The 23,868-nt window shown below is 37.8% G+C and overlaps 3 protein-coding genes across 5 annotated transcripts; 1 reads left to right on the top strand and 2 right to left on the bottom strand.

Annotated features, from left to right (window-relative positions):
* Nucleotides 1-4,331: 4,331 nt before the first annotated feature.
* LOC126798915 (uncharacterized) lies at nt 4,332-7,158 on the top strand. The gene is made up of 8 exons (XM_050526001.1): nt 4,332-4,834; nt 5,340-5,438; nt 5,594-5,675; nt 5,780-5,799; nt 5,915-5,975; nt 6,535-6,596; nt 6,753-6,860; nt 6,958-7,158. The coding sequence occupies exons 1-8, from the start codon at nt 4,424-4,426 to the stop codon at nt 7,015-7,017; spliced, it is 903 nt and encodes a 300-aa protein (XP_050381958.1). The 5' UTR covers nt 4,332-4,423; the 3' UTR covers nt 7,018-7,158.
* A 215-nt stretch (nt 7,159-7,373) lies between these two features.
* On the bottom strand, nt 7,374-11,432 carry LOC126798147 (zinc finger protein CONSTANS-LIKE 9-like). 3 transcript variants are annotated; one of them, XM_050524999.1, is made up of 6 exons: nt 11,202-11,432; nt 9,751-10,491; nt 9,197-9,406; nt 8,490-8,797; nt 8,035-8,170; nt 7,374-7,944 (listed from the first exon to the last, which is right to left on the bottom strand). In XM_050524999.1, exons 2-5 carry the CDS (start codon nt 10,345-10,347, stop codon nt 8,035-8,037), a joined length of 1,251 nt encoding a protein of 416 aa, XP_050380956.1. In that variant the 5' UTR covers nt 10,348-10,491; nt 11,202-11,432; the 3' UTR covers nt 7,374-7,944. The 3 variants fall into 3 exon arrangements, with proteins under 3 accessions (XP_050380956.1, XP_050380958.1, XP_050380957.1); XM_050525001.1 differs by having other exon boundaries at nt 7,374-7,939; XM_050525000.1 differs by having other exon boundaries at nt 9,751-10,484.
* Nucleotides 11,433-14,741: 3,309 nt separating this feature from the next.
* Nucleotides 14,742-23,713, bottom strand: LOC126798048 (uncharacterized). Its single transcript, XM_050524869.1, has 16 exons — nt 23,223-23,713; nt 22,159-22,850; nt 20,229-21,269; nt 19,306-19,932; nt 19,141-19,212; nt 18,933-19,013; nt 18,774-18,805; nt 18,582-18,669; nt 18,359-18,499; nt 16,928-17,119; nt 16,768-16,847; nt 16,577-16,649; nt 16,408-16,509; nt 16,131-16,236; nt 15,933-16,020; nt 14,742-15,322 (listed from the first exon to the last, which is right to left on the bottom strand). Exons 1-16 carry the CDS (start codon nt 23,599-23,601, stop codon nt 15,142-15,144), a joined length of 3,975 nt encoding a protein of 1,324 aa, XP_050380826.1. The 5' UTR covers nt 23,602-23,713; the 3' UTR covers nt 14,742-15,141.
* Between the last annotated feature and the right edge of the window lie 155 nt (nt 23,714-23,868).

Here is a 23,868-nt window from a genome sequence, read left to right as displayed (position 1 = left end):
ATAACTAAAAAAGTATATATAAACAAAACCTAAAATTATTTAGTCACATCAATTAAGTGTTGATTACATGTGAACCTCTTTTAATTATAGTGTAGTTGGTATTTGGTAACACACCTCCTCCATAGCATCTCATGTACTACACACATATGTTATGTACTCTATGGACAGGTGTCACCAATTTCAATTACATGTCACTTTGCCCCCCCAATGTCACTTCAGAATACAATCAATACATGCCTCATTTGACGCAATGTCACTGTACAGATAAGTATATATGTGTCTTCATTTACCCGTGTGCTTGTGAACCCCCTCTTAAGCTTCTACCTACGTGTCGTTTAACATAAGAGAGAGGCAGAGATCACCATCAAAACGACATGACGGTGGACCAATGGTGCCCCAATCATCAGCCCTTATTATACAGATGGCAAACAACAAGTGTTTCGAAATTGTGGCTAATATTTATAGGTTCTGAAATATTGATGAACAATCCTTTGAACCTTTTCTTTGAACCTTCTTTCACATCTCATAGATTCGTTCTTTTTTTCCTGTTTTGGTTACAAATGAAGAGAGCAAGATAAGGTGTATTGCACGCATTTACATTGTTGCATAGTTCTTTGATGGAATCTCTTACGTACAACTGTACAAGAATGACAAACAGTCCTTGATTTGTATCATTGCACCAAGGATAACTTGTCATTGCCATATGACCTCGAATGGAATATATCAATAGTGTGAAAGATCACTTTGCGCGCATTGCAACATCAAGATGTGGATAAGAAGTAAAAGCTATTGAAGAGCTTTGTGGCTGCATGTAGCCCTAGCTAGCTGGAATATACAGCACCCATTATTCTCGTTCCTGGGTAAATCACTACTGTAATAACTAATGACACCCTAATAGCCTTGATGGGTGATGGATGAACTTGATCGAAAAGGTGAACACTTGAACTAAATGTACAAGGATAAAGCTAGAGACAACTTCTCCCAACTATTGATGGGTGACACAGATAGAACTATAGAAGTAATGGCGTGTTGGCTGCTGCTGCAGAAATGGACATAGGCTATCACATGCCCTTGCATGCACTCTTTGCAGTGTTCCATATCGTGATAAAATCTGGAAACTTATGCGACGCAAACGGTGAAAATGAATGTATACGTCAAATCTTGCCGCGCCGGTGAAGAGAGAGAGAGAGAGAGAGAGAGAGAGAGAGAGAGAGAGAGAGAGAGAGAGAATTTGCTGATGATAATATCACCGATGAACTTAGACTCCATATCATCGAAAAAAAAGGAGTGGAGGCCGGAGATCCTCCAAGAAACAAACTGTGATTATATATTCTCTACTTCTGTACATGCATCCATGTCTATCTTATAAATCAGCTAGTCAGATCGATGACTCCTCTTTTACGAGCTTCACACGTATGCACATGCACATCATCGATCAGCTGTAATAGTTAGGTCTATATGTGTGCAGGGTAACGATTCTCTTGCATGTGAGTGAAATCTTTCCACATATTCTGCAGATGATGTATCATGTGTATCATTTTTTTTTTAATATTTCATGTTGTGCTCCAAGATATACCACGTATAGATTGGTCATTATTTATTTAATTGGTGCGGATTTTCATTTTCAAACTACTTTGCGGTCGAATGTTCTCATCTCCACCGTCTAGTATTTAGATAATATTGTGCAGATCATCTCTGCAAAATTTCAGCCAATTTAGTGATCGTTAAAACCCTTAAAATTGAAAAACAAATGAACGGATTAAATTCTATCAAATATGAACCGTTCATATTTTTAACAGAAAAATATAATTTTGAGGGTCTTAGCTGTCACCAAATTGGCTTAAAATTTTCAGAGATTGTCTACACAATATTATATAAATACTAGACAGTGAAGATGAGAAACTTGACCGAAAATTAATTTAAAAATGGAAATATGCACTAATTAAATAAATAAAGACCTTTTTTAGTCAAGAAGCCTTGATACCACATATATGTCCAGATGCATGCATTGTTCACCGATTAGTGTCTTATTGAAAATTTGAAATACAGACGAAGGAGGAAGTTTGATTTTTTCTTCTTCCAAAACGAGTGTGTGGAGTGAATTATTTATATCGCGATATGTTACGATGTGATAGCTAACACGGTATAAAGCACAATCGATTACAAAAAGATTTATGAAATAATATTATGTGTTTATATTAAACCAAATACAATGTAAAATGAGATTAAGTGGTATCCTAAAACGCGACTCTCTTAGCTTTTAAAAATCCACATATCAATGTATTTTCTTGTCTTTATTATGATTGGTTTAGAACTGGATCACATAGTTTGCGTACTCTTTGGGCAACTGATTTTAGAAAAAACAAAGTATTATATATATTTGGTACATAATTTACGTGACGTATTATTTAATGTTATTGATACATTTTTACTGTGTTTGTTTATGATTAGTTACTCATATTTAAATAATTTTTTTTCTTTTTCAATACATGCTTGTTTACCACATAATGAAATAATATGATTGTCAGTGTACACCACATGACATTACTATGTGTTGTTCCGGGTACACATAATAATTACTCCTGATTTTAGTTGGGAAACTCATCCCACATAAACTTTTACTCAAATTTTCATTATCATCATAATTAATTTTTTTTAAGAACAACATAATTAATTTCGACTATCAAAATTTATGAAAATCTACATCAATTCACCAAAACTGAAAGAAAACAAATAGAGGATAAGAGAAACATATATAATTGGTGCATTGTTGGGTGATTACTCAAACCACGTGGCTTGTTTGACGATGATATGGTTATTCAGGTGAATATCACGTGGTATTCCATCTCCTCTCCGGGGACCTAATAATTTTGTCGATTACCTTGTCTTGTTTTGTGGCATATAAATCACTAGTTCAGAGAGGAGAATCCCTACGTTTTGTATTTGTTGCATTCTGAGCTTCATTCCCTGCTGTCTCATGTCATTCATGTCAGTTTCATCTCACCCCAGCTTCTCGATGCCTATTGGCAAATGGCTTTGATCATTTCTTGTTCTCAGTGAGATTGGAATGGGTGTGAAGGAAGCTATGTTTATCCTGAGTCCTGACGTAAGGTGTGTGTAAAGTTGGTGATGAGTTTATTCGTTCAACTAGGTTAAGTAAATATAATTTTCGGACCGGATCTGATGTCTGAATTTTATGAAATATTAACACGATTTACTTTGTTAACTTTCAGCGGTTGGATTTGGTGGGTGCTCAGCTTCCTTGTTGGCTTGGTGGGGCCACTTTATTTTTTCTGGAAGTCGTTGTTTGTGTTTTTCTTGGGATTTTTGACTGAGCTGGTTTCGACAATTGCGGTGGCCGAGGTTCATGCGCAAAAAGATCATTGGTTCTACCATTTTCTTGTTGTTTTTGTTAGCTTACCTGACATGCTCGAATGTAATCTGCATAGTTACTCGGCTTAGTTATGATTGTGATTGTTGTTGTCCGTTTATGTTTCTTTTCTTGTGTCCCGGTCATTTTCTCTGTATTATCATTTTCTTGTTGTTATTGTTAGCTTAATTATGTCTACAGATTTCATTTCTGAAATTTGGCAGACTAATCTTTTATGTTGTATTTTGTCCCAAAATCGTTGTACTTCTTCTCAAGTGAATGAAGTGACCTTTAATTAAAAAAAAAAACTGGCACTCGTTCTAAAACTGAGTTAGGAAACGGAGTAGTTTTGTGTGGCAACCTATTTGGTTAAGAACTAGTAGTTTAGTACGACCCTTGGCATTAGATGGTAAACAAACGATATAATAAATACTAATGGTCTTACATATAGAAGGAAAATATTTTGTTATTTTGTTAATATGTGAAATACGACTTGTCTTGTTAATATGTTCAACGTATTAACTGTCGCCTCCAAAACTGAATCAAGAATCATAGTACTTTTTTGTGGCAAAATGTTTAGTGAAGAAACATACTGATGGCCCCCCATGCCCCCATGTTAATTGCTGCGTTAATTTCTCTTGATTGCTTAGCAGCTTCAATGTGATCAATCCACAAAAAGAAACATTACGACCAGAAAGCTTCACTGCCTGCCAAACAGACCAAATGGCTCCACTCTCTCAGGCTACTAGATCCCTTCTCCTAATCCAAGTGGGAAATACAAAGAACAAACAACTAAAACCCTAGAAGGAATGAGGGGAAATTAATCAAATTGTGACCATAAGTTTACCATTGGGCTTCATTGTGAAGAAAGACCATTGGGCTTTGCTAAGTTAAGGTTGTGAGCCCAATTTTTCCCAACAAGCCAAAACCCTAGCAAGTCTAATCCTGGACAAGAGGAATCCCCAATCTCTAAACCCTGAAATCAATTCTCACAAGCAATCAAGCTCCAGCAGAAAAGGTCCGACCTTGAATCGGTTTCATAGCAGAGAAGCCATGGCGGAGGAGACCCAGTTAGCAGAAGCAGCGAGACGACCAAACAAGAGGCGAATAGGGAAGAGCAAGGGCTCCTCCAAAGCCAGAAAGAAAGCGAAGAAGATGCCGCACGCTTCAGACGGAAGCAGGGCCATGAAGCCCAAGAAGATTGACCCCAAAATGAAGAAGCTTTATCGAAAACGAGCCAGAGAGTACGATTCTGACGAGGAAGAAGACGAGGAGAAGGAGAGTGATGGGTCTGAAGAGGAAGGAGGAGGAGAAGAGAGGGAAGCAAAGGAGATGAGGGAGTTCTCGGATGAGGAGGAAGAAGGTGAAGTTCAGCCCGGAATTACGAAGCTTTCGGAGGGATGCAATGCGTTTAGGTCGGCTTTCAAAAGCATTATCAAGAAGAGCGTGGCTGAAGATGTGTTGGTGAGTAATGGGATGAATATTTGTGTTTAAAAATTGGACATTTGGTGTTATTGTTTGAAAAGTGTTGCATTGTTGAGCAGATGGCTTGATTGTTTTAGATTTGAGCTGTGTTGAAGCTCTGATGAAGCATTGGAATTCTTATGTCTGTTGTTTAGTTTTGGGTTGTGTTGAATTACTGATGTTTGGTTGGTGAAAAATGGGAACGAGCTTTAGTGTCTGATTCCTTAGTTTAGTTTAGAGCTGTGTTGAAGTTGTGATGATGCGTGGTTGAGCAATGGAAATGAACTCTTTTGTGTCTAGTTTAATTTAGTTTTGGGCGGTGTTGAAGGTCTGGTGTATCATTTGTGAGCAATAAAAGCTGGACTTTTATGTCAGATTGTTGAATTAAGAGATGTGTTGGAGTCGTGAAAATGCATGGGAGAAACACAATTGAATCCATAGGTAATTGTTTAGTATAGAAATTTGGATTTTAAACTTTTCCTTTTTGTTTCTTATTTCTTCACAGGGACCAGTATTATCAGGCAACAAAAAGCTTATTGCAGAAAAGCTTGCTGAAGAGGATGCTGAGCGTAAGGTCAAGGGAGACGTTAAGGATAAACAATTGGTAATTCGTGCTCTCTATTACGTTTGGTTATTAAGTATCACCCATGACCGTAGTTACACACCAAAAAACATTTTCTTGAAGCAACTTTGGTTATTACATACAGGTGTGTTCATTGTTATGTGCTTAAGGTTTAATATGGATTTTTTATGTTACAGGTAATAGAAAAGGGGCATGTTCTCAATCCTGTCATATATGACCCGCATGAAAAGTTTCTAATCAGTCTTGCTACTAGAGGAGGTAAGATTTTATCTTGGATGATGTATAAATTGTCCTAACTTCAACAAATTTTTTTTCTCATACTGACTCCGTATAATTTGCATATGGGAATGCTGGATTTGCAGTGGTCACATTGTTCAATGCTGTAAGTTGCTGTAACAGAATTCTAATCAGAGTTGCTTTCAAACTCTGTAAAATATATTTGTATAAAAGATTGTTCATCATACGTAATCATGACTTCCTTGTGGTATTTAATGCAGGTCAGCAAGGCACAAAATGCTCAGAAAGGACTGGATCCTTCCAGGTTTAAAGATGCAAAAGGTATGCTCTTCCCAATCTACTTATTTATGTTTCATACATCATTCAAGGATATGTGTTGATTATAAAGTTTGTATTTGAAAAAGGTGTTACATTTCTGAAAACAGAAATTGAGTATGTGGTCACATCAATACAGAGCTGTTATCGTTCCCATAAATGTTACATGTATGCTCGAACATATTTGTTTCATTGGAAGAGATTTAGGCACATCATCTATAAAGGCTGCTACTCACTCAATCATCTAAGTCACCGCACCTATGAGAAGACTCTAAAAATTATGCCGATTATAGGGATGATCGTTGCACAGGACATTTTCTTGTGTTGGATCATTTTATATTGATACTTGATTTACACGAATCTAGCCTATCGTCACTTTTAGGATATGCCATTTCTTTTGCCGGGCAATGTGCCTAATTTTGAGACAATTTGATCGTTATTCGATCATTCCATTTTTCATTCCACTCAAATGATTTCCAATGGTACTGGTTGCTTAAAATGTGAAACTTATTTATATTCCTTTCTTATGAGTTTATTCTGGTCATTGTTTTTGCATTCTTTTCAGTGATAAGAAAGCGGAGGAAAGAAGCTTTCTTTTCAGAGTTGGGGAAAAGTAGTTCTTCAAAGGTGGGTGGGCTTGTATACTCCTACTTTTTTTCTGTGACCTGATGCTTTTGAAGGGCTTTCAGGCTTTCAGCCATTTGGTTATCTATAGAATAACAAAGGTTGACGTTAATTAAGCTTGTAGCTGAACTTGTTGCAAATTCTTTGATTGCCATGCAGGCTCAGACATCTAAAGGCTCAGTGGAGAATGAAGGGCCTGCCTGGGCTCCATTGCGAGATAATTTCATGCTAACAAATTCCAAGTTGAAGGATTGGGATAAGATGCCGGTAAGGATGATTCTTTCCCTCCCTCACACACATAATGCCAAATTTATGCTATAGTGTGATGTTAAACTCTTCCATTGACAATGCAATATGCCTACAGGAGCAAGTTGGGAAAGATGACATTGGAAGGATGTCTGAAGATAGTAGTTCCGATGATTAGTGGTATGGAACTTCTCAAACAGATGTATTCTTGGTTGGGCAAATACTTTGTCTACTCGAATGTTATCCTAGTATCACTACAACCTGAAAATTTTGTCCCCAACATTTTGCTATTTGTTTTAAACGAGTGGTTGAAGATGTGGCGCATGGTGTTAATCTTATGTTAGATTTTATTGCTTGCTGTCGAATTTATTTTGAATAAAGATGGAAATGTAGGGAAATATAGCTTAGAGAGTACAAACTGCAACGATTCTCTCGGAGGCAAACATCTTCAATCAAACAGAAGAATAAACAATTTTATGGAGCGCTAAGTTCTGTTGTACTAACACTGATAACAGAAGATGAGGATAACACTCATACAACCAAGTACAATTTATAAATTGTGCTTATGTGAAATGAACAGAACATATGAGAAATTTACAACTTCAGAGTACACAGTACTGTTTTTAGGCCCGATCTCATAACTCTCGACTTCATACATACGATCCTGTGCATGTCAAATGAACAAAAAAGAAAGTCTACAATTGCTGGCTTTTCTACCCACCAGCAGGCTACAAGTTCGCCACCGAAAATGCTATGGTAGCCACTTTAAAGAGGTCATCAGAGCAGGACAAAAAAAATATAACAACTGGGATTTTATCAACAGTAATATGATGGAAGACCAATATGTTTCCTCCTGAGAATGATTTAGCCAGATGAACTTTGCCCCAGATTAATATAAAAGGAAATGAATCTCATAGCTTCAAGGCAAGGGCAATCTATACAATGTCATCATCTGTCCATCCTTTATGGTGGCAATGTAGAATCAGAAATAGGCTTCTCAACTTATATATTGGTGAAGCATCTGAACCTGTTTTCTTCGTTCTTTTAGTAACCACCCTTCTTTCCCAATGAGCTGACGCTCCTTTCACACAATCAAATAGCTAGTCTGCACAATCAGAAGATGAATCAGTTTCATCATTTTAATGTAATAATAATTTTTTTTAATTCATTTATAAGAGTATGGTTGAATTTGTACTCAGTAGCTTCTGGTTCTGGTCTGGTTCAAAGGGTCATAATCATAAGCTTCGCCAGCTTTAATAAACCGCCCTTTCACACGTTTTCTTACATCTGCTCTTGCTTTGCGAGAAGCATACCTCACTCTTTTCTCAAACCTACACAAAAAAAACAACAATAAGAATATAGATCCAGAAAGACCATAGCAGCAATAGAGCATCCACACGTCTTTGATGGCCGAATAAGAGTGTTTGACTGCTTGTGAATATGCAACATTCTAACTACTTCATATAGAAGAAAGCACAGATGAAAAGACAGATGGAGAAATTTTAGGGATGTGACGTAATACTACTGTTGAAAGTCATAAACTTGTAAACATATGCTGCTGACTTGATAAATAAATGAAATATGTTAATCCACAAAGATCAGGAACAGTATTTTGTGGGGAAAAGTATATATTTCTGATAGTATACTTACTTGCGCGCTTTCTTCTTTTCTTTGTAACGCATAACAGCATTACTTCGGTTAGCAGATTGGAAGGAGCTCTCAGGGCCTGGAGGACACCATGGAGGCTCTCCCATGAGTAGCATCGAGGAAGCCCCACAATCTTGACAATCTCCCTGACTACTCTCTCCGGTGACACCCGAAAATGAAAGGTTTGATTGTGCTTGCTTTGGCACAAAAGAAACAATTGGTTCAGTTTTTGTACTCATTACAGAATCCGCAGATGCCGCGGTACTGCATGCTGGCTGCTGCAATGCATTTACTCGTCCAATTGACGATCCCTGGAATAACGAACAGTGACATGTCAGTTCCAACCATACCGTACTTGTATGTATTGAGAAATAAAAGAAGTGGATGGCCAGAATGCAAGAGGAAGATGTGCATGAAAATTAAAATAATTGAAAAAGAGAGCAACTGACATAAGACTTTCTTCAGAATAATCATGCTTCTATACACATTAATCATATAATGCAAAACCTACTGTACTTTGATACAAGGAAGAGCGTCTGAAACTCTCATACAGAGAATACAAGGTTTCGGCATACTTCATTTTAAACAGTCATAATTCAAAATAATTCAACTCTCCAAGAACACTGATTAGAATTAAGTTTATGAACAGAAGAGGTCCTTAAATGGACAAACTGCGTCCAGCTATACAGTGACAAAGGAGATGCAATTACCTCGGCGGCAATTAATTCTTGAGCCCTGGACATGTACTTTCCTCCAAACAAACTGTCAATCCCGCCATTTTTGAAAAGCTCTTCAGAGTGATTCAGAGATACACCAAATAGTTCGTCATAATTTTCAAGATTCAGATCCATTTCATCCATATCAAAATCGCCATAAAGGTCATCATCGTCACAGAGCCCAGGGCTTCCGTGACAGTTTAACTGCATATTAGCAACATGAAATTGGAAAGGTCATTGACTAATAACTGAAACTCTAAACAAAGCCATGCAAACATTGTGGAGGTACGTAGATTATTGTAGCCAATCCTAGGGCACCACATCTTTTTCAAACTCAGTTACACAAAAGACTGATAGAGTAAGCAGACGTTGGACAGAGAATGCAAACCCAATGGTGATGCTTAAACAGGACACAGTATGGCACACGTAACAGCAAATGATCATGATTTGGATGTCAACGAAACCTTAACAATGACAGGTTCAAAGGCAAATCATAACAAGTGACGATCACAGACCGCGAGGCAATAATTTTGAAAATCAGAATATACCTTGGGCAATATTGAATTTGCAGATCCAGTCATCTGACCAACAGCCGGAGGAGCTGCGTTAATTGGAGGCACTGCAGAGGAACCAACTAAACTATCAGACTTATCCATGGGACTGACGTCATTGACTTCCAATGTCTCAGATGCATTCTCTCTGTTGTTATTTTCTTGGGGGCTCCAAGCACTTCCAGTGCTGTTTTCGGCGATGCTCATTAATCCCATTTCCTGCTCGCAAGCAGATTCACTCATGGCTGCGGCAGAAGGCAACTCTAGCACGAATGACCAGATAGACGACAGTTCGGAAGCTGACGGGCAGCCAGAGTAACAATTGAGTGTTTGCCTCTTGTGTGATGCAGCTGAAGTAGATGCACCATGGCCCATCCAATCACAATTCTGACAAAGCGACACTCTCTCTTCTGTACATCTAACTAATGCTGGTTGTAAATTGCATCTTTCACAGAGCAGTGTTCTCGAGTGACGTCTCGACAAAGCATTAGCAGAGTGCACATTTCGATCACAAGATAGACATAAGCAAGCAGCATCAGACCGGCAATACACCATGGACCTTTGATCCCCACAGAAATCGCACATGTAACCCATGCTTTCAAGTTTCAACAATCTCTCTTTTCTTGTCTTGTAATTAAACTTATCAATTACCTAACCTCCAGCAAATCTGTATATGAATCCAACTGAAAATAGCTTCTCAGACAGACCACAACTCTGCTGAGTATATCTCACTGCAACCTTCAATCGACATCATAAACAAAGATTTAGTATAAGATAAAATTTAGGAGAAGAAGTTTTAGTGGATAAGGTAATCAAAAAACAAGGACCTTATCATGTCAGTTCTAACAAACAGATTGAAAATAGAAACTTCAAATGCATTTCAGCTTCACAAGTCACCATATAATCATGTAGTAACTTAAAAAACTGGGAGAAAGATTTTGTTTTAGTGATTAAATAACAAAAAAGGGTGATCCTTTACAGCGTAATCTCAAACCAGGCTTCAAGGATGTATTTTTACTTTGTAAAACAAGAAGAAGAATAAATGACAGAAGCCAAGGAAGAAACAAAGAAAGCAGAAAGTGACAAAATATATTAAATTGAAGAACTTTGAATCACCCAAAACACAAAGGAGATAAGCTTCTTGAAGAACAGATTAGCAAGCTATCAAAAACAACATAAAACAGCTAACAGAATTGCAGAGACTAATAAATCACAAAGATAAGCTTCATATTTCAAACAGTAAAAAAAGTGGGGTAAATTGAAAGACACATATCCATTTCTAGCATTAACAGCATATCTGGCATTAACAGCATCAGACCAAGCACTCAACAGATAAATCCAAGAAAATCTATTACAAACACCCAGAAAAGCTTGGAACTTTAAATCAGAAAAAAGCCTGAAAAGCAGTAACAGAAAAAACCAGACAGAGAGCATTCAGGAAAATTTACCTTATGAGAGAGAGAAAGAGGGAGAGGGAGGATAAGATCCCAGACAGCTTTGGAATTTTGGGTTTCACTAAAAATTCAAAATTTGGGAGAAGACCAAAAAAGATTGGAACTTTACAAAACCCAAATGAACCCTAACAAGGAGCTTTGGTAGAGTTTTAGATGTGGGAAAAAGGAGAGAGATGGGGAAGACTACTGGATAAGGGGGTTGGGTTGGGGTTGAGAGAGAGAGAGAGGGGGGGGGGGTTTTTTTTTTTTGGGTGAGATAGAAGAAGTGATGAGGTTGAGGTGGGTGTGAGGAACATAAGCATAATTTCAGTGTCAGATGGCAAAGATGGTGACTTCAGCAAAGTTGATAAAAAGTGCATTACTTGTGTGGGTCCATGTCCTTTTCCTAGTGAAAGAAAAAGTTAGGCCTTTCCCTTTTCTAGGTCCCTCCTTCAGTATGTGTTATTATTATTTTAATACCGCATAGCTACCTGTTTAACTCTCACATCTTTCTCATTTCTTTTCCCTTTTTTTGATGGTATTGGGAAATATAATAAAGGTGAAGTTGGTAAAAAGTGCTCCACAGGGTCTTTGCTGTGTGCCTGTGCCTGGGCCTGTTTTCTGTGACCTTGGTGGTACCTTGGTTTATCTTGACCTCATTTCATAAACTTGCTAATTTCTATAAATGAAAGGAGTTTCATTTAAAAATAAATAAATCAACTCTTCATAGATAGATAATAAGAAAATTCAATAACTTTTGAATGAATACAAAGAATTTAAGAGAGAAGTTATTTATCATTGTCCAAATTTACGTTATAGCATATTGAAGAGTTATCATATAATCTAATATGTAAAAATATAAAAAACAATTACTACGATTATTTTTTATATTTTTCAATTATTCTTAATTTTTTTTCCATCTACAAGAAAGTCAAACAACATATTGCAATATTGGATAGGAATTGTAAAAAGTGTATCCTTTATTTCTGCTTCCTTTCGATTTTGTTGGTTTTCCATTTGATTTTGATGCTTGGAGCGCCCATCCAATCCAATGCATGGAGGTTCTATTCTTTCGTACGATTCCAATGGTGAATCCTACCAATCCAATCCTTGAAACTCTAGAAACCTCTCATGTGTGCCCATGAGATACTGGAATCAACTGTAGACTCAAAAAGTGCAAGTCCCCTATGTTATTATGGAGTAAGCATTCAACAATTATAGGCAGAAAACAATGATTATCGATCTTGTACAAAAGTCATTACTCCATCTCAAACACAAGTTTTTTTTTTTTGTGAAAAGAGGGCATGTGGCATTGAACTTTGATTAATGAAATTGACAAATATAAGAAGGGATATTAAGCTTAAACTCTTTATTATAAAGACATGAAATAATATCAGTTATCTCTATAAAGTTGTACTCAACTAGGCACCAACTGGTCAATAGTGCACTAACGGCTACTCTATTTGCTTTAAAATAGCGATGACATACTAGAAATATAATTTGATTATTGCGAAGTATAATTTTTAATAACACATTTTTCCCACTATGTTGCCGCTGGAAAATAAATCTGACGACACTTAGCTTAACCATGCCACTAGACGGCAACGACCATTTGACAAATCAAGAAACTCGCTGTCTCCCTAGGGCATACAAGTTATATTTCCCTGTTATCACCCCATTACACAAGTTAATACTAGCTGTTAACTACATTTAGGCCTTTTCGATTAAGTGCAATAAAGTCTCCCATAATTCATGATGTGACGAATGCAAAAGGGTGCCTCACAGTTTCTCTCTTCTCAGTAACCCGAAATATCAGAGTGGATAAATCCCCACAGATGTTGAAATAGTATCAAGGACAGTGGCAATCATTGTACAAGTATCTACTGCAGCCTCAGTTTCTACTATTTTCATTTCCAAATCTGTGCATCGCTGCTTTGTAAATAACTAAATATAGTATCAAAATGCAAAATGTCTCTAGCGTTTAGCTGCTTCTTATGCACATTAGTTAATTCCTCATCGCATATGATATTCCCCAACTAAATATCTTAGCATAGCATATGACATCATAACTAGTCATCCTCATTGGTGAATTGCACCACACCCTTGGTAAAACACTCCACCACATTGGTCAAAATTCACATCCAATACATTGAGAGCCCTCATTTAACAGAAGTCAGATCAAAGATCAACCCAAATTTGCACTCCAATTGTTAATTGTTGTTTGAAATGGGTGTAGTTTAGCACCATAAACTGGATGAGATTGGCAATCTATCTAGTCAGATAGTCTAGTGGAGAATATAATATAGAAGATCTAGATATGGGAGAGGAATGAGTGAGTGCAGTAGCTAAAGATGGTAATTTTGTAGAGAACAAAGCAGATGAGGCATTCAACTCATGAACGCAATCAATCAAGAACGCCAACTGGATCAATGAAAAGGAGAAGACATGTGAGTTCCCAACCCCACTTTCACTAAAGTGCAACTCTTTATTCTTGGACTAACTCAGATATGTTTTTACCCCAATTGTGGTTTCTCTCCCTATAATGATCAACCTCCTCACAACAAACCACGTGTCCATATCCATCTCTGAAGTCTGAACTACCCCCCAGTCTGGGCATTCATATTTGATAAATGAGAAAACACCAACCACCGGCGTGAGTGTGAAGTCCAGCAAAAAGATATATGCTGACCATCTAATGAGTTCCACGTGATACCAGAAGAGCCATCTCTATTGGCTTCTACAAATATCTATCAATCACCAGTTCATCTCTATTATATTAAAATTTATTCAAAAAGCAATCCTATCATTTTAATGATAATATAGTCGAGTCTTATATGAAAAGTTGAAAATACCAACTAGGTTTCACTATGTAGTAAAGAATGTGTAAAAGAATAATCTATAACCGACCAAAAATGGAAATGAGTTGTATATGAGATTATGAACTCAATGCGAAACGTCTAACAGTTATCCAATAAAAACACTTGCCTATTGCTTATGTGGAAATTTCCACCCAACCCTTGAAGCAATAACACACTTTTCAGTTCTTTCCCCCAGAAATCCTAATTTCCTAATTAAATGGCTAAATGAGTCCACCAAGGCAACTTTTAAGAAGCTAAGCAAGAAGTGACTAGAAGAAACCATTGACTTTCAACCAAGATTTTTATAAGATGGACCCAAAAACCGAGAGAAGATATTTGTAGCGGCAAAGCCGAAAAAAATTAGTTCCTGATAGGCAGCCAAATACAGACAGCTCAAGCCTGTCGTTATTTTTGAAATTTAAATTTCCAGCAAAAAATCTGGTCGACGATATTCTAGTAAACAACATAACCAAAGATATTTTTTTTCCTTTTGAAACAGGATTTAGACCCCAACCTAATTGTAGGCTCAGCCGCCCGAATAACCAACTAAATCTCCTACTGGAAAAAGGTTCACAAAATATCCTGGCAAATATCTCTACAAATATCTACAGGGAAAGTGAAGCGATGTAATGTGCACCTATCAAACAATTGGACATTCTTTGTTGCTATCATCAGCTTGATACAAATACGATGGAAATGATAATAATTTGCACTGTTAATATTAACCTTATGGCAGACAAGAACAAAAATAAATAAAAATATTGAATAGCCACTCATGATTTGGACAACTTACAACAAAGAGGGGAATATCACAATTCGGTAGATCTCGCATCGAGTGAACCAGGTTGAAATTCTAATACGTAGCTTAGGCGATTGAACTAACTACAGACAGGACTCAGCTACCGGGTTATAAAAATATCTTCAGCTAAATATACGAGAGCAAGTAGGTCACCTCACAACCGAAAGAGAAAAGGATGGCCGGGAAAGCGATTGAAAAAAGTCCGACGACTTGTTGGTGCCACCTTTGGCACCCTCTACGGAAATCATGGGTGACAAAACTGGCCAAAAAAGAAACCAGAAAAAATCCTGGGTGTGAACTATGAAGATTGTACCACCTCGGAAATACATTTACAGAGCCTCATAATTCTTGAGTATCCAGATTCAAGACCCTCAGCTGCAGCTCTTATTTCAGTTAAGAGTGACTGTGGAAGTAACACTTGCGCTGCAGATTCAAAAGCCTGTACCTGATATGGAATAATATCTGACGGATAAATCCCCCTGCCAAACAAAAAGGAGAAGCAAGTAACTGTGTTACTCAAAACACTAACGTCTGTCGACATATAAAGCACACTTAGAGGTTTCATAACAAAGACTTGGCAGTTGTAAAACAATAATGCAAAAGCAATTAACAACATTTTAATCATGTGTTCAGTCCCGTTTCTACAGTGACCAGTCCTACATAAGATGGATTTCCTATAACGCAGATAGGCATTCAGGAGACCTTCAGGGTGCAAAGTTAACACATAGACTGAACTCCAGTCCATCATTGTATTTGCTATATCATGTAGCATTTCTAACTAGTCATGATCAGGCACTCAAAAAGTCGCAGAGAAAAATCTCATCTACAACCAGCACCTGTGTTGTATAGAAAAACCAATTGTGTTTGTTGGGCCAAGTAAAAAAGGACATGGTGATGAAATTCACGAGGTGACAAACAATAATGGCCCAACTCCCTAGAGGAACATCAAATTCGCAGATCTATAGTAGCAGCAAGATAAAGTTTTCCATTATATAGCAGTAAGCAGGCATATAACTCTGGCATAATTTTGAAACTATATACAATAACAAATTTCATCATCAATACAAATGGAATTGTACATGATTATACCTCTTCAAACATGTCATATCGAGAGACAGTGCGATCTTTCTACTGCTCTTACAATTAAGGAAACAAAGCTGCAGATCAAGCTGATCATCTGCAACAATATAACACAACAGCAGAACTTATGTTACAGGTAAAAACTATGCACACTGAGGGAGGACAGAAATAGTGACAACTACTGTAAGGTTAGAATATATATATCACCAGATGCAGTATGAAAGCTTGTCTGGATCAAATTTACAATCTCAAATCGAGCCAGCTGCACTTCCTCAGCCACGTCCAGCAAATTACTTAGCTGTGAACGTGTAACCTGAATAATCAAATAGACCACAGTGAAACCGGGCTGTATAATGGGGAGACTGTCGAAAATATCCATTTTGACATCCATCATTTCATTTATTTTCAATTTTAAATTAAATAAAATACAAAATCACAATCTCTTATAATTAATCCACCCACAATCACATTCACTTAAACATACTTGTGTTTCTTGCGCCATACAGCTTGCACCGAAAATTTCCTTAGTAGCCTCAGCATCTAGCACAAAATCAAACGCAACTAGGGCATATATGTTCGGGAAGGCCTGGAACAAGAAAATTAAACCATTAATGAAAGAATTAGTAATGGAAACAACTGCTTGACTTCATTACCTTCATGATCTTCACATTGTCCAACTTTTTTGAGATGACTACGCGTAACGTTGGACCCACATTTACACTAAACCTGAATATCATTAAAATGAAAACATGTATAATACTTGAATTTTGTGATGAAAGGAAGTTCAGAAAATGACCAGCAATAGTAAAGAAAAGAACAGCCAAAGAAATAGAAAATGATATACCTTTGGCTGATGTAACCATGATAGCTGAGAAGAATGTTGTAATGACCATTATTAATCTCAAATTCACTAACATCCCATAACTGTTGAAATCGCAAGAGTCTCAGTGACAGAAAACATTTACTTATTAGTCATGAAACACAGAGGCTTACTGAAGATGCACCTGCAACTCCCGACGTAGTAACCTGCAGAATGTCCTTGTCTTCAGATGATCATGAACTAGTGATAAAGTGTCACCATAACTTGGTTCCCCTTTCAACTTCATACGAGAGTGAAAGAAATTGCTTAAACTCTTTATTTCTCCATCTAAAGCTTTAGACTCATGTCTCATTGCGCTCACATCATCCTGGGGAGCCTGACAAATAAATATAGATACTTAAGAACACAAGAATATCTTCATCTGATTAGTTCCAAACATATATAAATATATATATATACAGTGCTTCTCGGCTGCGGAGGTCCGGATGGGTTTTCCATCCGGATTTTCGCCATTTCTCCACGATCCGGACGCCGGCAACACCGTTTCTTCTCACCGGAGTGACACCACACCTCCTAGATAATGCTGCGACGAAGAAGAAGGTTACAGAGATCGGGGTCTGACCTATGCAGCAACCTCACTCAGAACTTCACCACCGATCATGGTGGACCTCTGATCCCGATCTCTTTCGCCTTCTTCTTCGCAGCAGCATCTAGGAGGTGTGGTGTCACTCCGACGAGAAGAAACGGCGTTGCCGGCGTCCGGATTGTGGAGAAACGGCGAAAATCCGGACAGAAAACCCGTCCAGACCTCCGCACCTGAGAAATTCTGTATATATATAGATACTTAAGAACACAAGACTATCTTCATATGATTAGTTCCAAACATCTATATCTATACTGATAGAAATCATCAAGGTACACAGATTGATTACTCATCTTAACGACACAATAGATCAAATAAACTCTGATGACGCACAAATTAAAAGCTAATCAAGCCATATCATTATTTTGTTGTTTTAAGAGCCTGCTACAGGATATATTATCAGAGCTTTCTTCTATTATCCATGTTGTGGCATTTAACATAAGGAAGCAAGGGAGGGAAGGAAGGGAACTCCACTATTAAAACTCTATTTAAAGACTTGGAATTTGTTTATGCACCATAAATCCTAGACAGCATACTCTCTTGCAAAAGACACCTGGACTAACAGGAGATATTACTAAATTATGCCTGATATTAGGATATATTGTTCATGCTTCTATAGTCTTGGAGTAAATGATCAGTTACTCCTGTGCCACAGCACCACTGTTCTACATGTTAAGATTTCGTCTGCTGTATCCCCAACATGCCACGCCGTTGGTTTAGAATTTTTAAAATGCCTCCTATGCGAAGTGCATTTGTTAGCTCATGCATTTTTATGGACCATAATATACCATGTTAGAATAGGTTATTCTAACTTTTATTCATATTTTATGATCCTAGCAACACTTAAGCCTATCCTCTAAGTGGTTAAATCCCCTTCTGTTAATAGGTGACGATTACATAGATGAAGTCTGGAACAACTATTTAGGCCATTTTTTATGAAAAAGAGCTCCCAATCTTAAGAGTAATGGTTACCTCTCCAACATGATTAACTAAACATGACCGTCTCTCGTCAACAAGAGTCTCTTGTTTACCAGCTTCAGACTGACACTGGGTGAAGTTCAACTTCAGCATATTAGAGTCCTGAACTGCAGAGCGTAAGAGCTGTGCCGTACTCTGCAGTCAAACAGAAATATTAGGGATGGTGACAAACTGCATGCATAATTAGAGAATCAGAAGGGTCAGAAAACAAAATTGCCTGTAATTTCTGGCGCTTCAACCGCATTAACTGCAACTTAGCCTTTTCATAAGCTAATTTATAAAGAAGCAACCTTGCTTCAGCTACCCTGCAAAGTTTAATCGCCATTGCTTTTTATGATTAACCCAGATTCCTGGATAGGTTAAAGCCAAAGTTACAGATTTTGGAACAATTAGGGATAAGAGACACCACCTTTTATGCGCAGCACTGATGCAGTTGACCTTCTGTACACAAACACCAGTCTTAGAGACAAATGAAGTGTCGCTGTTTTACGCGTGTTATAAGATATAATTGTGCTCCATGCTTATAACAGAACCTCAAAAATGCAATTAACAATAAATTTAAGCAGACCTGAGATTGGATTTCAGCATAAAGCATCTCATACTTTTTAGCCTTCCCTAGATGTATCAATATATCTTCCAGCACCCCAATCTACATGATAAAGATTAACAGTAATGTAAGTACAAGAAAATATAGAGACAATAAATTTGAGTATATGATGATCAGCTAACGCAGTTTGATTTTTCATTGGGAGGATATAATAGAAAATGGAACATACCGCTTTTAAATTTAGGTTGCTTGTCAATGGAGAAAGCAATTGTTCTGAATCTCCTGAGAATTTGACTAGAATCTGCAAGAACTATCAGGTCAAATATATATAAATATATATATATATGGTATCTACTCAAGAAGACTGATGGTACAAAAAAAAAAAGGTACACACATCAGTCCAGCTCTGCCGTATCATATCACCCGATTCACCACGATACTTCCCTCTGTCATTGTGAAGTGCAGTTGAACTACCCAACATTAACTGGGGATCATAGTTCTCACTTCTATGAACTTTGAAACTTCTCTGGCTGCTGGGGACCTTATCTGTACAGGCTTCAGCCTCGCTGTTTATTTCTAGGTTTCTTCGTTTACGTCCAAAAGAATTCTCTGCATCTTGTTTGGTAAGAGGACTCTGTGAAATAAGTCCCTGATAACAATCCTCATTAGGATGATTGATTAGATGTAACTCTGATGATACCATGTCTTTCTCAACTGGTCGCCTGCTATCAAAGTGTTCTGCATAAGATGGCCTGAAGGGGCTCAGTGTTAGCTCCTTCGAAAAGAGACTATGATTTGGCTCTTTAACACTGTCACCAATTGGCTCTTTCCCAGGACTCCCACTAGGCTTTTTCCTGGAAGGACTCGTAGCTGTGTCTTTCTTGTAGGGACTCTGGCTTGACTCTTTCCTGATGGGACTCTGATGGGTATTTCTCAAGGGAGGACTTGAACTTTGCTTTTTCCTGGGTGGACTCTGAGATGGCCCTTCCATGGAGTTGTTCAAAGCTAAGTCTTTAGGACTCTGAGTTGATCATTACCAAACAGAATGTCACATTATGAGGTGTCCCAATTTAATAACAATTGAAAAAGCAACATTGCATGTAACAGCAGCTATATGATGCATGCAGAACTGTAAAAAGCCACTGTCAGAGTAGAATAAACTTCAACCTACCACCCAGCCTACAGAGGCCAGAATGTGTATAGAATACTAATTTGGATCAGCCCATTGACAGCCTCAAGCAGATTCTTGGCACATATATAGGTGCAAGCTCTATGTGTTTGAGATAGGAAATAGAAGAACAAAAAACAACAACTAACCTGAAGGGACAGTCCAGTCATACTTCTGCGAACATAAGGTTTTGTCTGGGGTTCTGGTCCAGGTTGAAATCTTTTATCTGGACTTTGCAATTGAATGTTCAGCATGCCTGCACCACTTAAAGGAGTCTGGAAGTTATTTTCTGATTGAAGTTGCACATGGGGAAGAATCTCTTCTCGCTCATCTGCTAAAATGCAATCAGTATCAGAAGAAACCTTTGTTCCTTTTACGGTATTATCTGAGATCAAGAGATGCTGAGTCCTTTTACTTCCAGATACTGACAACTGAGACAGTGGAGTCACTTCTTCAACTGGTCTATCTAATTTATCCTTTAAAAGAGTGTCCGTGAACAAGTCACGCACAGATGCTTTGTTTGCAGTGTCGGAGGAGTTTTCATCCTTCCCCAACATATTAATTTTAACTGGGTTCCCATTGACATTTGTACCTGTGTTAACCAAGCTCATATGTCCTCTCTTCTCCAGATCACCTGCTTGCTTCTCCAAAAAAGTAGGAGATTTGTTAAAATCACATTGGAGATCTTTGCTAATGCCAGCCAAAACAGTACTTAAAGGAGCATTTGGGGATGGGTAACTTGACAATCTACATTTTAATTTCTCGATGTTATCTTTGAGACTAGAAGCACGCGGAGAAGGGTCTGGAATTCTAAAACGGGAAATACTTTTCTGAATTGATGGATACCACTCTTCATGTTTTGAGGATGGAGTCTTTGTCCCTGAATGTCTTGCTAACTTGGGAGTATTGATAATTGACTGATGCTCTCTAGCAGATAACATTAATATGGACCCCTCCTTATCAGAATGAGGATCGATATCAGAAGCATATCTTCTGACCATAGGAGAATTTTCTTTTCCCAATCCCGGGTCTGAATGTTGAGAAACAGGATTATGCAGCAGAAACGCATCAAACTGAAGAGATTTAGTTGCTGTGCTATTGAGATTTGCAAGGAGGTCGCCATTCACAGCAGGTACCTCCAAACTTTTGACACCCTTTTGAAATTTATCTTCAGTGAGTTCGTTACTGATCTACAAATAAAAACAGTAGAAAATGCACACAAATATGTGCCTCAGTCACCCATAAAGAAACATGAATATCTTACAGCACTTCATAGTGTATTTATTGGTTTTTTTGTAGAAGAGGTGAGTGTGATAGACTGAATATTCAACTATCCATGAGATTTAAAAGTCTTGTACTGTACAATAAAAAGGAAATCTTTTTCTGATTTTAAGCAAAAAAAAAAAGGAATTTTATAGTAACTATAGAACCAGAAATTCTTTACATTTTTTAGAACCGAAAATGAAGAAAAAATAAAGGGATGCAGACTGTTTTGATAGTGAAACATCAAATAGTGATTATACTACACTAATAGAAAAATATGTGGCAAACATAATTATAGCTGAAAGTATAAAATTTCAGAATTTGGTTGAATTCTTTCCTTCATAGCTCTGATTTATCCTTTCAAAAAAAATAACTCTGATTTATAAAAGGGTAATGTTACCATCAAACCAGCCAAATTTCATCAACCTCTACAACAATGTATTCATTCTGGCATAATAAACAGATATTATTACAGCCCCAACATGTCCCAGATAAACCATACACAAAATTTTTAAGCATATGTTTATAACAGCAACAGAACAGTCAATCATTTTCAATAAACAAGAACAGCAACAATAAAATGGAAACAGTTCACATGAGCTACAATCATATTCCGTTTAAACCACTTGGAGAGCTCAATTCTTTAGGTATATAAACCAAATGCACAAGAACCAATAACATTGAGGCATGAAACTTTCTTTCCACTAACAACACCAAGCACTATCCTAGTTCCAGCAAGTAGACATGTTAAATAACATCATACTATCAGAAATAACAACATCATATCATATCTTAATAAAAAAGAGACCTTCTCACCTTGATTAACTGATTTGGAGTCTGGATTTGGTCGTCAATGGAGTCAGCAGCAGATGGATGATAACTTCTGTTAGACGAGACATCAGAAGCAATCAGACCATTTGTTTCACCTAATTTAATATGAGAAGTCGATTCTGGGTCAGTGGACATTTCATGACTGCTAATATTACCCATTTCAGTACTCCTGCCATTTCTTAGATCCATGTGGGCGATTCCACTATTTTCCACTACAGCAACCTCAGGACCCTTAGATGGCATTATACTAATAGAGGCCGGAACAGAGTCATGGAGATCCTTGCTACCTTCTGCCAGAATTGCATCTAATGTGGCAGATAATTTTCCATAATCATACTTATGTGGGTTTTCTTCTATAATACTCATATCATTTGAATCTTCCTCGCCTCTTGCCTTATCAACAGATACCAAAGATCGAGGAGTTAGATTCTTTGGTTTCTCTAGAGACATAAGGCTTCCTGAATCACTGGGACTTTGGGTCGGTGTCTGCTCTTCAAAGGGAAGGCGAAAAGACGTCGGAGTCTTCAATGCTCCAGATTCTGACCTTGCAATACTACGGTAATGCAATGAAAATGCAGTAGTGTCCATAGTAGTTTCATGAAAGTCATCTGATGCGGCAGAATCACAGAGTCCAGGTCTAATGAAATCCGACGATACAGGACCAAAGAAATCATCTTCTGCAAAAAGAACACACGACCAACACCAGATACTGAGATAACCAAAAAAAACTAAGCACTGCTAACAACAATATAACCATACAAACACCTGTAAACAACAAAATGCTACAATTTCCTTCCTTTGATCACTGAAAACTCAATATTACAATAGAACTTTGTGAATATAAATCAGATGTGTTAGCATAACTAACATACTTCAGAAGTTTCATCTCCTAAACAACATATGCCAATGAAATCCCCACATTGATCAACAACAAGCCAATCAATAATTCAATTCACAGGCATATCCTTATTAGAGCAAACCGAAGCACAATGCACAATAAACTAATAACTTATTAAATTAAAAAAGAAAACAAGAAAAAATAGCGTTACCAATGTTGGAGGAAGCAGAGCCAGGAGCACTACTCATCGGAGAAGGCGAACCAATCGGTCTCAGAAACGACAACTTACTCCCGTCGTCGTCGTCCTCTTCATCGGACTTGAAATCGTCGCTTTCGCCGCCGACGTCCTTGAAAAACCCTACCGCGCCGCCCTTCTCCGGCTCAGCGGAGCCGGTTATGGAGCTAGACTGGGATTCGGAGTCGGGAGCGTTGTCGGACTCCTCGTCGTCGTCGCGTTTGAATATGTGGACGGAAGTGATCTCGGTGTCGGCGAAGCTCACGCGCCGGGAGCGCTTCCTCTTAATTCGCATCGCGAGTGTCTCCGGGTCGGTCTCGGAGGTGCAAGGCTCGTCGGGGATCTTGGAGGCCATCGGAAATGGGGGAGAGAGAGAGAGAGAGAGAGAGGTTGGGCGATTTAGGGTTTGCAATTTGGGATTTGAGCACCAAGCAGTGACTGTCAGACTGGAGCAGGAGAAGGAGAGACAGAGAGACAGAGAGTGGAGGGAAATTTTCTTTGATTTTCTTTTTTTTCTTTTCAAAATGTCGTATTTATCTGCGACTTATTAAGGTTTAAATTTTGTATTGTTTTTCAAAATCTCGCCTATCCCGCCTAGGCGCTATTTTGAGGTCTATTTCGA

Source organism: Argentina anserina, chromosome 6 (assembly GCF_933775445.1).
Source record: "Argentina anserina chromosome 6, drPotAnse1.1, whole genome shotgun sequence".
Classification (NCBI taxonomy): Eukaryota; Viridiplantae; Streptophyta; class Magnoliopsida; order Rosales; family Rosaceae; genus Argentina; species Argentina anserina.
This window is presented reverse-complemented; position numbering and strand designations above follow the sequence as displayed.

What these genes read in the sequence shown, in the direction of transcription:
- LOC126798915 (XM_050526001.1), top strand. Translation starts at nt 4,424, where the DNA reads ATGGCGGAGGAGACCCAGTTAGCAGAAGCAGCGAGACGACCAAACAAG. An exon ending in ACGTTAAGGATAAACAATTG is followed by an intron (nt 5,439 to 5,593) that starts GTAATTCGTGCT and finishes TTTATGTTACAG; the next exon opens with GTAATAGAAAAGGGGCATGT. An exon ending in AGGATTGGGATAAGATGCCG is followed by an intron (nt 6,861 to 6,957) that starts GTAAGGATGATT and finishes ATATGCCTACAG; the next exon opens with GAGCAAGTTGGGAAAGATGA.
- LOC126798147 (XM_050524999.1), bottom strand. Translation starts at nt 10,347, where the DNA reads ATGGGTTACATGTGCGATTTCTGTGGGGATCAAAGGTCCATGGTGTAT. An exon ending in CAAATTCAATATTGCCCAAG is followed by an intron (nt 9,407 to 9,750) that starts GTATATTCTGAT and finishes GCTAATATGCAG; the next exon opens with TTAAACTGTCACGGAAGCCC. An exon ending in GAAAAGAAGAAAGCGCGCAA is followed by an intron (nt 8,171 to 8,489) that starts GTAAGTATACTA and finishes TTTTTTGTGTAG; the next exon opens with GTTTGAGAAAAGAGTGAGGT.
- LOC126798048 (XM_050524869.1), bottom strand. Translation starts at nt 23,601, where the DNA reads ATGGCCTCCAAGATCCCCGACGAGCCTTGCACCTCCGAGACCGACCCG. An exon ending in ACAATGTGAAGATCATGAAG is followed by an intron (nt 16,510 to 16,576) that starts GTAATGAAGTCA and finishes TTCTTGTTCCAG; the next exon opens with GCCTTCCCGAACATATATGC. An exon ending in AAGCTTTCATACTGCATCTG is followed by an intron (nt 16,021 to 16,130) that starts GTGATATATATA and finishes ATATTGTTGCAG; the next exon opens with ATGATCAGCTTGATCTGCAG.